Source organism: Lontra canadensis, unplaced genomic scaffold (genome assembly GCF_010015895.1).
Source record: "Lontra canadensis isolate GAN:19392208 unplaced genomic scaffold, GSC_riverotter_1.0 scaffold109, whole genome shotgun sequence".
Classification (NCBI taxonomy): domain Eukaryota; kingdom Metazoa; phylum Chordata; class Mammalia; order Carnivora; family Mustelidae; genus Lontra; species Lontra canadensis.
In genome coordinates, this window is record NW_022631103.1 from 454,811 (window position 1) to 467,146 (window position 12,336).

At 40.2% G+C, this 12,336-nt stretch overlaps 1 protein-coding gene across 3 annotated transcripts in view; it reads right to left on the bottom strand.

Annotated features, from left to right (window-relative positions):
• USP24 (ubiquitin specific peptidase 24) overlaps positions 1-12,336 on the bottom strand; it is a 134,185-nt gene that overhangs the window by 80,877 nt on the left and 40,972 nt on the right. For all 3 annotated transcript variants that reach the window (XM_032839732.1, XM_032839733.1, XM_032839731.1), the window contains exons 7-15: positions 12,239-12,304; positions 8,681-8,746; positions 5,386-5,460; positions 4,651-4,809; positions 3,396-3,510; positions 2,873-2,976; positions 601-708; positions 328-423; positions 74-235 (exon numbers count right to left, since the gene is read on the bottom strand). In XM_032839732.1, the coding sequence (XP_032695623.1) occupies positions 74-235; positions 328-423; positions 601-708; positions 2,873-2,976; positions 3,396-3,510; positions 4,651-4,809; positions 5,386-5,460; positions 8,681-8,746; positions 12,239-12,304 (951 nt within the window). The remainder of the gene's footprint in view (positions 1-73; positions 236-327; positions 424-600; positions 709-2,872; positions 2,977-3,395; positions 3,511-4,650; positions 4,810-5,385; positions 5,461-8,680; positions 8,747-12,238; positions 12,305-12,336) is intronic.

A 12,336-nucleotide genomic window follows, 5' to 3' on the forward strand; every position in this document is an offset into this window, starting at 1 on the left:
GTAAGAAAATGATTTGGCTCTAACTACAACACTATGGCTCTGACAACAAAACTAGACCAAAGACAAAACCGACCCTTTTAATGTCTTCGATGCACTTAATGATGTAGCTCCTCTTGATTGCCTCTTTCACGGCATACGCATCGCTAAGGATTGTCAGGTGCTCCTCCAGGGCTTGCTGAATAAGGCTACTGGGCAGGGTCGGAAGATGCGCCAGTTCCCAGAGTACATCTAACACCTGCAATAATGCCACACAAGATGAGCCGGCCCACACACCAGTCAGACCACATTCAGTATTTGTAGCTGGGAAGATTAACTGGATTCTCCTGCCTTTCCAGAAGTGGTCTCAAAGCGAGCTTCCCGGCCTATTCGTCCAATCAGACTCAACAGCTTCTGCCTCACTCGATCACTTTCAGTCTCCCAGCTCTGGGGAACAGAAAAGACAAGACAATCCAATTTCATCAAATGGGCAAAATATGCAGAAACCTTTACACTTGAGCTAGAATGGTTTAACAAAGTAAGAAGAGTTCCTTGACTCAGAGACCTCAAAATGAGCTTCTTTTAGAAAAACTTAAAAGCAGGTGCAGCTGACTGGACACCTACCTTCTGGATGAGAACAAACAGATGATTAAGCTGATCTGAATTAAATTTGACAGCTGCTGCAGCAATAATTGTATGGATGTTCTCGATCACAGTAGACGATTGTCCCGACTGGAAAAGGAGACAGCAGGGGAAAGTTACGTCCTGCAACTTGGAAAGACCCTCATGCTTCCCCCCAGCAACTGACAGAAGCCCAAGTAAAACAGCAACAAGATAAACTGATTCTGGCCTGATCAGCACTCAATTGCATGACAACAAAACCACAGGAAACAACCACTGTTAATGGCCATCAGTTGGCCTTGTTCAAATTTCTAGCAGCATTAAATCTTTAAAAGAAATTCTCAATTCGACATACGCATTTCAAGAGGAGAGCAAGAAATGTTTTCAACTGGCTCATAAAAAGGTTCGAACTAAGCACAGAACAAACACATTCGCTTCCAGCACTTTATAAATGAGCTTGAGGGTACCATCTACCTGAGAGTACCATCTACGTCATTTTTTATTTTGCCCCTAGATTCTTTATAATTTCAACTAATATTAATTTATCCCACATCCAGTAAATCTCTGCCTCAGTGATGTAGGCCCTGGGGTCAACCTTGTGGTCAAAACTCACTTTGTAACTTCAAACATGACTCCATCATACCTCACTGCACACCACGCAACGGACTTGAGAGGCAGAGGCTTTTTGAGATTCAACTCTAGTGCTCGCTTCAGCAGCATATATACTAAAATTGGAATGAGATTCAACTCTACAAGAATCTGCTTAGTATCTACTATATACATATATTCACTGAACGTAGCAATGATATACAATATCTGCATTATGTCTCTAATCTCCAACCTTATGTGGATTCAAAACTCACACTCAAAAAACATTATGAGAGTATTCAACTACGGTGGACATGGGAAGCAAGATTTTATAGGACCTGGGACTGTTTTCTTTCTATAGCCTACTTCTGCTGCTAGGCTGGGAGCCTGCAAATTACAGTTCCTCTCCTAGCTCCACTGCTGTGATATTCTGCCCATGAGAAGCACTGCTGGGTGATGAGAAGGGAAGAGGAAGAAAGAAGCACTGGTTCGTGCTCAGGAAGGGGATGCAGGGGCTGGCATCGGGGGCAGCCAGAGAGAAGCCCTGGTGGCCGTGCCACCACCTCTTTGGCACCCCAGCATGTGCCAGGAGAGCACCCCCCAAATTCACTCCCTTTCCTTGGACTTCAGAGGTCCCTTTCCCCATTCTGTTCCTCCAACATTCCTACTTCTCTCTTTTGCTCTTCCACCCAGCAAGGCCTTTGTAAACAGGCCCCTGTATCCAACTCCCTCTGAAATACCCAGTGTAGCTTCTGTTTCCTGACTAGGTTCTGAGTATACAGCGAACTAAGACGGTATAGTTAAGGTGAGCCCCAGGCCTCCTTCTGGCTTAGTGGTTAGACAAAGGCTAATACCATTACTGAAATAGCCTGGAAAATGACTAGGTGCTGACATACTGAATTTGAGATGCCTACAAGATGGCATGCAAGAAGGTGTAACTGTTATGCTTCTAGGTACATGGCACTGGAGTGCCAAGAGGAGGTCTGAATCGGGGGCATAGTTCTGAGTGTCAGCGGCATCCAAATGCACTTGAAGTCCCAGGAGGGGAAGAAACTGCCCCACAGGAGATTACAGACCAAGGGAAGGGCTAAGATATGAACAAAACTAGCATCTACAAAGAAGAAGAGAACAAATAAGTTAGTACAGGAGACTTAAAAAGGGTACCAGGAAAGTGGGGGGAAAATGAGTCCAATGGACTAGTAAAAAAGTGAAGGAAAAGAAAAGGCAGGAGCATGGCCAATTCGGCAGCGGCCTCGGGGAGCCTGGTGAGATGAGGTCTGGGAACTCAGTAAGCAGGACTCTCACTCTCACTAACAACCCAACAGGAAAAACTCATCTGTGAAAACTGAGGAGCAAACGATGAAAAGAACACAAGACTGACAAACGAGAGACATACTGTTCTAGTGCTGCCACTAACTGCTGGGGAGCCTGCAGGACGGCTCTTCATTGTGTTAACTGAGAAACAAGAGGGCTAGACGTGCTCAGTCGTTTCACATATTCTGAGCAAGTCCAAGCCTTTCTCACATACACAACCTTGACACAAGCCCCAGATGGGAAAGCAGATTTTGGCAGAGCTGCTGAGGCTAAGGCAAGACAGAAGCTCCATTTCCCTGCTTGTTCACCACCCTCCACCCTCTCTTTCTGCCAAAAATGTCAGAAAAAGGCAAAGTAATTCTGATCAACTTACCTGTATCTTCCAAATTTTAGTGAGCTCATCTAAAGACAGTTTACTGCCCAAGAGTTCAATAATCCCCTTTATACGATCACAGTACTGGGCCTGGTCTATGTTGCCTAGGAGAAGAGACACCCAAGAGGCAGAACAGTGAACACTGACTTTCTAAATACGATTCTATTAATTCAAAGCAATAGTAACTTGTACAACATTTAAAGGCTAATACAGTCTAAACAACATTTTCTTAGCATTAGTACAAAAAATGTTATTTATAATTATGATAGGAAGTATTTTTTTTTAAAGATTTTATTTATTTGACAGACAGAGATCACAAGTAGGCAGAGAGAGAGGAGGAAATAGGCTCCCTGCTGAGTAGAGAGCCAGATGCGGGGTTCGATCCCAGGACCCTGGGATCATGACCTGAGCCGAAGGCAGAGGCTTTAACCCACTGAGCCACCCATGCGCCCCAGGAAATATATATATATATATGTATATATATATACATATATATATATATTTATTTTTTAAAGCAACTTACCTTCCAATGCAATTGACAGAACTGAGTTTTCAACCAGCCAATCTAACAGTCTGTCTGTATCTATAGCATTCTTCACAGATTTGGATAAAGTGCTATCTTCTATTAGCTTGGTTACCTAAAAAGAATTATTGTGAATAAACCTAGTGTAAATATGCATAATCAAAACCTATATATATTTGTATACACATCCTGTGACTTATACAATGTTGTAATGTGGTCTGATAATTAGTCAAGATGTATTGAAGGCCAGTTACTGTAATAAGTTAACAGACTATTTATTCCTGATGTGTCTCTAAAAAGAACAGGGAGCCAAGAATGGCACCTGGGGTGGCTTGGGGAAAAGCATCTGACCCAACTTCTACTAGTGCACCCTCTGAATTCTGTACTTGGGACCAGAAAGTGTCAGTCCCTCCCTGGTCCCAAGTATAGACCATCTGTGGCCATGATGTCTACCCCATGAAAAATGTCACTCTGTAGGAAAAGAGAAAGCCAAGCCAACACACTCAGAAAAGCAGGGACAAGACTTGGACAGTCCTGGCAGTGGTCAGGTCTCAAATTCTAGTTGTTCCTGCTGCCCACATGTGTCCCTGCCCTTCCATGGTCTGGCCAGCCAATCCTTCATTCACATGGAACAGCCCAGCCTTCCTCCCTGTAATTCCTCTTTCGGCCCCAGATGGTTCACGATGAGTTTACTCCACTTGCAGTAAAGAATCCTACTTAATGTGGAACTTCAGGGAAGAAGACCGGAAGTATGACTGAACTATACTGGCTCCAACTGTACTCACTAAAACCAACTATGCTCAGATGAAGTTTAGGAAGTGATAGGAAAACACTTCCAGCATTTTGCTTAGGTGGTCACAGCTGCAGTCTTTTTGTTTTGGTCCCAACCCAAGTTAGAACATTTGGTTTAAGGAAACACCTATCTGAAATATACCAAAAGGAAGTGTACCCCTAGGGTAAACAGTAAATCTCAAAAGGTCTAATCCAAGAAATTATGTTCTAGGAAATTTCACAAAAACACTAAATCTTTCACAAATATTTCAGAGAATGAATTTTGAATGTAACACATATATAAAGACCACCTTAATAATCATAGCCCTGTGTACCATTTTATGTATAATCATTGTTTTCTTTTTTGTATGATTACAAGAAACCCTTCTTTATTTCCCAACATTTTTACATTAACGACCATATGTTTTCGCAGAGTTCAAAGAGTCTGTGCTTTAAGTCTTCTGGAAGCAAATGTAAAACTTACTTCTTTGAGGGAATTCATTTTAGCGCTAAAATGTGGGGATTTCAGCATGCGCAGTAGGATGTCTAATCGAAGGTCATCTACCACGGTCACCAGATCCGGCTGGAAACGCATGCAGAGTAACTTGATGGCAGACAAGAGCTCAGGGATGCTAACCAATCTCTTTTATTAAAAGCACACACAAACAAAAAAGGAACCATGAAAACATTCTGATCTCAATTTTTGTAATACACACAGGAATTTAGCACATTTTCAACAGCAATGGTTTGGTGATATCCAATACTCCGTACAGTCAATTAACTAGTTTGCTTTTAAATAAAAGTTAGCAGACAGGTGAGCAAAGGGAAGGGCCCTGTGAGAATTTCAAGGTCAACAAAATAAATCATGTTCAATGTCAAAATTGATTTAAACAACTTTGGATAAGCTTAGAGTATCGAATTATTTTAAAGCTTCCTCAATGCTATACCAATTATAATACTATCTAAATCAACATGTTAGTAGAATTCTGATTGTTATCACCTACTGAGAACTCTAAATTCACTCTACTGGTAAGATTTACAGCCAACCTGGTGCTTCAGAAAAAGCACTTTTTGGTTAGGAAATGTATAATTAATTTGATATGAGTAGTATGTGACCAGGATCCAAAGAACAAAGGTGTGTGACTCTTGCCCTAGGTCCTGGCTGTGCTTCTACGGGTGAACGGGCACTGGGGCCTACCTGGTGGGAGACAGGATTTACCTTGTCTTTGAGGTCCTTCTCCTCTACACTGCGCACATCCTGGATTGTAGTAAGGATGACCGGGTCCAGCATCGGCTGCAGAACAGAAGTGCTGTGCTTAATAAAGACTGCTGCTTCTGCTCCAGAACTGGAGAGAAGTCACTTCTTCACTCACGCTTCACAGAGGAGAAAGTGCAATGCCAAGACCTCGATTCCAGTATCAGATGCTGCAGCTAGCTACCAGCATCCCAAGCAGGCCCTCAAGGGACTCCATGCCCCAGCTCCTTTCATACCACGTGGGTGCAGTCCCTGTCACTGCTATCTTAGCAGGGTCCTTTTATTTTTTTATTTTTTTTATTTTTTTATTTTTTATGTTTTTTTAAAGATTTTATTTATTTATTTGACAGACAGAGATCACAAGTAGGCAGAGAGGCAGGCAGAGGCAGAGGGAGAAGCAGGCTCCCTGCCGAGCAAGGAGCCCGATATGGGACTCGATCCCAGATCCCTGGGATCATGACCTGAGCCGAAGGCAGCTGCTTAACCAACTGAGCCACCCAGGCATCCCTTAAATATGTCTCATTTATTAAGTTTTTTTTTTGTTTTTGCCAATAGAAGTTTGAGATTTTTTTTCCCTTCAAATTTTTATTTAAATTCTAGTTCCTTAACATACAGTGCAATACTGGTTTCAGGAGTAGAATTCAAGGATTGATTCTTTCTTTCTTTCTTTTTTATTTATTTATTTATGGGGGGGCGGAGAGAATGCGCAAGTGTGCGCGCACAAGCAGGAGTGGTGCAGAGAGAGGAGAAATGCAGGCTCCCCACTGAGCAGGGGGACCCTGACATGAGGCTCCATCCCAGGACCCCAGGATCATGACCTGAGCCTAAGGCAAACGCTCAACCCACTGAGTCACCTAGGCGCCCCAGAATTCAGTGATTCGTATGAGGGTCTTATTTTTTTTTTTTTAAAGGATTTTATTTATTTGTCAGAGAGAGAGAGAGAGTGCGAGAGCAAAACAGGGGGAACAGGAGGCAGAGGGAAAAGCAGGCTCTTGGCTGAGCAGGGAGCCCGATGCAGCACTCGATCCCAGGACCCTGGAATCATAACCTGAACCAAAGGCAGACGCTTAACCAAATGAGCCATCCATGCGTCCCTCATAAGGGTCTTTTTAAAGAGCAACTGAAGAGGGGGTGCCTTGGTTGGCTCAGTGGGTTAAGCCTCTGCCTTCGGCTCACGTGATGATCTCAGGGTCCTGGGCTTGAGCCCTGCATGGAGCGCTCAGCAGGGAGCCTGCTTCCTGCCCTCTCTCTCTCTGCTGCTCTGCCTACCTGTGATCTCTGTCAAATAAAATCTTGGGGGGGGGGGGGGGGGGAAAAAGAAGCAACCAAAGACACATAAACTAAAACATGAAGCATGAGTATGTATGATTTTTGTAATAAAGTAAATATTTTTACATTTGACTTTAATAAATTAATATAAGCATGGAGCACAAAAAATGTGCTGCGATATGCATTATTTTTGTGTGCTGATATAAATGAGGCCTCTAGAGGATATTAATACAACACTGTGCTCCAGAATGGTAGCATAATCCAATAACTGTCTCTAAGTTATTACGTGAGAAGTAGGAAAGTATTAGCTTGGTCTAAATGCTCACTTCCATCTAAGTAAAATAATTTTTAAAACTTATCTGGTGACAAGAGAAGATAGTATTTGGCTAGTAAAGCCAAGAAGACATTAGCAATGAATTAAAACGACCTCAGACAACTATCCAAATAGGATCTCCTCCTCATGCCCACTGTACAGTGAGGACTAGGGGCTGTGATGGTAAGAGGCAAGTGTGCTGTTCTCCTCAGCAGCACGGGCCCTGCTTACTCTCCACTGCAGCTGAGACAGGAGGATCACCCTTTCACAGACAAGGAAGCCAAGGCACATACACATGTCTTCCAAAGTCAAAGAACTGGCAAGTAGTATAGACAATTGTTAGTTTCTATCAAGTAACAGGATGTGAATACAGTATGAGAATAAATTCAAGGCATGAATATATTGCTGAATAAATGTAAGGTTGGACAGTTTGAAATAAAAGTTAAATATGCTGTGGTTGGATATTCAATACTTTTTTGCTCTTTTTACTCTATAAAATTCCAAAAATTCTATTAAACCTAGAATTTCTAAAAAACTTATTATTAATTATCAGCTGGAATATTTATGATAAATCTCTTTCCACACTGGAATGCATGGGCAAAAAGCATTTAAAAATCCAATCTTGGCTCTGATTATTAAAAAGCCAAGTATTAAATTATTAATAATTATTAAGTTATTAAAAAGTCAAATTATTTTGCCTCTTGTTTCTTATCTTACTATAAAACTAATGATTCTATGTTTAATAAGCTGAAAGAACACTAACTGCTTCTAAAGAACTTAATAACCAGAATGAAGAAATGCATAAATAACCATCTGATTTCATCTAAAAATCTTGTAGGATTACTTTGACATTTAAAGAAAGCATGTAACACTTAGAAATTGTAGACATTTCCAGAACCTACTAAAACAAATCTTATCTCCCTTGTTAAAATGGCCCTGAGTAAATGAGGTATTAACAAGAAGGAACCGTGCAAACACATTGCTCCCAAAGGACATGATGCTTTCAAAGCCATTTATAGTGACTTAAAAAAAAATCTCTGTGAAAGTTATAGGTTTCACAGATCTATTTACAAAGAAAACAAAAAAATGAAGGTATTTCAAAGTGACACTTCATTCAGTAAAACTTGTTAACTGAAATGGAAAGGAAACAAGAAAGTACAATAGGCCTTAAGCATCAGCAAACGGATACACCCAGCTTTGCCTGTGTGATGACCTGTTGGCTTACGGTCTGCAGTGGCAAGAAATTAGATGAGATGTGCCATTAGGCCACTATTTAGCAGTCACTTGGCTAGTAAGTAAGCCCAGTGGGGTGCTCAACGCTGCTCTAATTTAATACATAATGGCACGGAATCCTTCAACAATCCTGGGAAGGGGGCTGGGATATATGCCGCCTATATTATAGATAAAAATACATGTAATCGTATATAAATCATATTTGATAGAAGGATAAATTGAAAAGGTAAAGAATCAAAAATATCAGAGATCTCCTATACTTTAAATTATTAATCATTTTTTAGTTACCTTCTGATTATATTTTTACTAGAAAAATAGCTTATCCGAAAAAAAGAAGTTACTCTGATTAGGCACGATTCTGAACAACCTGATAAAAAGAGTAACGATGACTACTGGTATGTCTTGGGTCACCTTCTGAGTAAATGTAGAGTGGCCCCATCTTACCTGAACCACCGAGGAATTGAGGTACTCCGCACACACCCCTAAAGGCTGCACCAATGCTGAGACTGCCTGAAAACAAGGATGGTGCAGGTTAGACATCAGTGCAAGACGTTTTCTCTTTTCAGCATTTAACAAATCCCTTTTAACATATCAGAGACAATCTGAAATGGTGACTTGATCAAGTCATGAATGAATGACTAGACAAGCCATTCTCCTGGAGAGGAAGAACTGATATAAAGATGCCAATCCATTTAAACTGTTACAGAAATTAAACATAATTTAAATCATAATATGCCAATAAAACTCTAGAGGACTGGATGAAAGATTTTTAAAGTTCAAACCACAGAATATTAAAAATTTTTATTTGAGAAAGGAGAGAACAGCTGGTGAAGAAGTGAAATGTGCTTTCAACAAAAACATCAAAAACTTCCATGTAGAAAATGACAAACCTTGACTAAAATACATAAGAAAAGGCCCAAATAAACAAGGAGATACATGTTCTTGAATGGAAAGGACCTGTACTATAATTTTCCACACACTGACCTATAAATTCAACATAATTCCAAACATGATCTCAGTAGGATTTTCTGCAGGACAACTTGACATTCTCAAACCCTGATAATGACCAAGAGAATCTGAGAGAAGAACGATGCTGGGCAAACTGGCACTACCGGTGTTGAAAACAAGGGAGCAATAGTATACAAATGGGTAAAGAATGAACAGATGAATGAATGACTCAGACAGAAGTCCAGGAACACACCCGTGGACATGTGGGGCTTTGACATGTGATAGAGACAACACATCAAATAGTACAGAAAACAAAGATTTAGTCATTAGACGATCTTACAACAATTAGTTATCCATCTGGATGAAAATGAAATTGGATCTCCATCTTACGTAATATATAAAAAGAAATCCTAAATGAATTCAAGAACTAGGTATAAAAAGTAAAACTGTAAAAGTATTAAATGAAATGAGTATTTTTATAACTTTGAGATGGGAGAACATTTCCTAAGCAAGTTAGGAACTTAAGCTGTTATTAAGGAAAAAAATCTTCCACATAAAATATGGAAACTTCTGTATAGCAAAAGGCACCATCAATAAAAATAAAAAAAGAAGCGAAAGAATGGAAGAAAAAATTTACAAATACATAAAGTAGACATGGCACCGATATACTGAACATAAAACGAATTCCTGAAAGTTAGTAGGATAACCCCAAAGTAACCCAAATAACTAGGTCAATTTACAGAAGAATGCAAACAGCCAATAATCACATGATGAAATGCTCAAATTCAAAGGAAATCAGAGTCTTACCAATTAAATAATAAAATATTATTTTTGTCCACTATAATGAAAAATTAAAGATGGAAAATATTCAGTATTAACAAGAGAAGTAAGGAATGGGTTTATGGAAGTACACACTGGTATAAGTTTTTCAGAAAGAGATTTAATACTACTGAATATAATCTAAAAATGTATATAGTTTTTAACCCAGAAATCCCGTTTTCTAGGAATCTGTCCTTCAGAAATGGTAGCACATGCACATTAACACAAATTTATATGGGAAGCTGTCTTAAGAGCAAAAAATTTAGAAATAATCCAATGCCCATTAATAAGTGACAACATCAGGGTACACCAGGTGCAGAAACTGATGAGAGCCATTAAAAACGATGACAGTGCTGACCAGGAAAGATGTCCATGACAGATCGTTAAATGAAAATATGCTACTAGGTATAGCTTGATTACAAAATTCAGTTTTAAAGAGAGAACGAGAAAGAGATAAAAGAACATGCACAGATATATTTTATATATATATAGGACAAAGTCCGGAAAGCTATGCATTAAATGGGTAGTTATTACCTAGGAGGTAGGTATACGTGCATGGGGGTGGGGGACAGGCAATTTTCATTCCATATTTTGTACAGGTATCTTTCACTGACAAATTGTGAATGATATTTTTTCCCAGTATTTTTCAAATTCAAAACTATGTAGATATAAATGTAAAATGAATACATTTATTTGTACTCAGTGGCCTGAATTTATTCTAGGACATAATCACCTCCTTAACTGGTCAGAAAGCAGGCATCTATTGTGAAATTTTAATCATACTTGTTTGCTAAAATTAGAGTCTCAATCTTTGGGAATCTCTTTTTCCTATGCCTGAATTTTATCTTCTCCTCAAATACAACCTAAACAATGTAATTCTGTGTCAAATGCAGCAACAACACAGTTGTTCTGAAAAATGGGAAATATCCTGGAAGAATGTTTAACCTCAAGATATTTGGTAACAGTGAGCATAAGCCCAGATTCCTGTATATCCACACTTCGCCAATTTTCTTCCAAGCAGGCTAGAAACTGGGATGCTTTTTTTTTTTTTTTAAATAAATTAACTCTGCCAGAAATTAGTGTTTCAACATTAAAAAAAAAAAATGAAGCTCATTTCTGATATGGCCAATGACCTATACAGCCAGTTCTTGAGAAACAATAAAGTGGATAAAACTTTACATCTGAATTGATTTTTTTGTTTGTTTGTTTTAAAAGCTTTGTTTCTTAAATCACTACTCAGTATTTTCCTGGTCAAGTCACTTCTAACTGGGATCCAAATGACAGCCTAACAAGCTAGTTCACATCCAGGAAGGTAGAAGATGCTCCCTGGTCAGTGTCAGCAGTAATAGTCATGAACTGGCAGACACCTGATCCTTTAGGATGAACAGTGGAGAGAAAGCATCAGTCTCTCTCCTCAGACCAAGGGAGTCAGCTGCTCAGCCGCGGTTCCTCAGGAACCACTGCTGCCCCACACACAATACCACATCACTTAGGGGCAACGCGTGACCTTCTGTTCTGATCACATCATAGTAGCTAGCACCGTGCCTTACGCGGGGCAAGTACACAATGCGTAGCTGACTGGATAACTGACTAGAAAACAGAACAAAGTGCTCTGGGTTACAAAGAGGGCAGTGCTTGGTGAGAAATAGAGACCGAGTTATTCCCCCTTACCGCAAGCTTAAACTTCTTTTGAGAAAAGGAAGTCACATAAAAAGAGAACGGCACTGTGCCTGAGGGAGAGTCTCAGCTCCTGCCACAGTCCTTGGCTGTCTATGCATCGCTGTCCCACCAGAAAGCTTACTAACAACCTTGAGATGAATTACTTTACTTGCGCCTGGCACTAGGCACTACACTGTTATGAATCATGACATTGTTACGTACACGTGCACTTGCCACAGACAGCCCCTGTCCTTTAAAAAGCAAGATAACGTCACATAACCCTCACAAATTAAGAGACAAACACCACAGGCAAAGGGAAATGGAGTGAAAAAGAGCAAATACCCCCACCACAGAAACAGGATTACAATTAGGCGTGAACATTTTCTTTGGTTATCAGAACCACAAAGCTGCTCCCACAGAGATAACCCATATGGTAACTAGCAGACACCTGATCCTTCAGGATGAACAGTGGAAAGAAAGCGTCAGTCCAGGTCCCTGACTGGGTCCAGACCGTGTCCCTTGGGTTACACACCAGCCTGAACAAAGCGAACTTCCACTCTGGGCACATTAACTTACCCCAAGTTCTATATCTTCTGAATGAAGCTTGGCTTGGATTGCTGCAAATCCACCTAATTCTCCAAACTGAGGGGGAAAAAGGGCACAAATTAATTTTT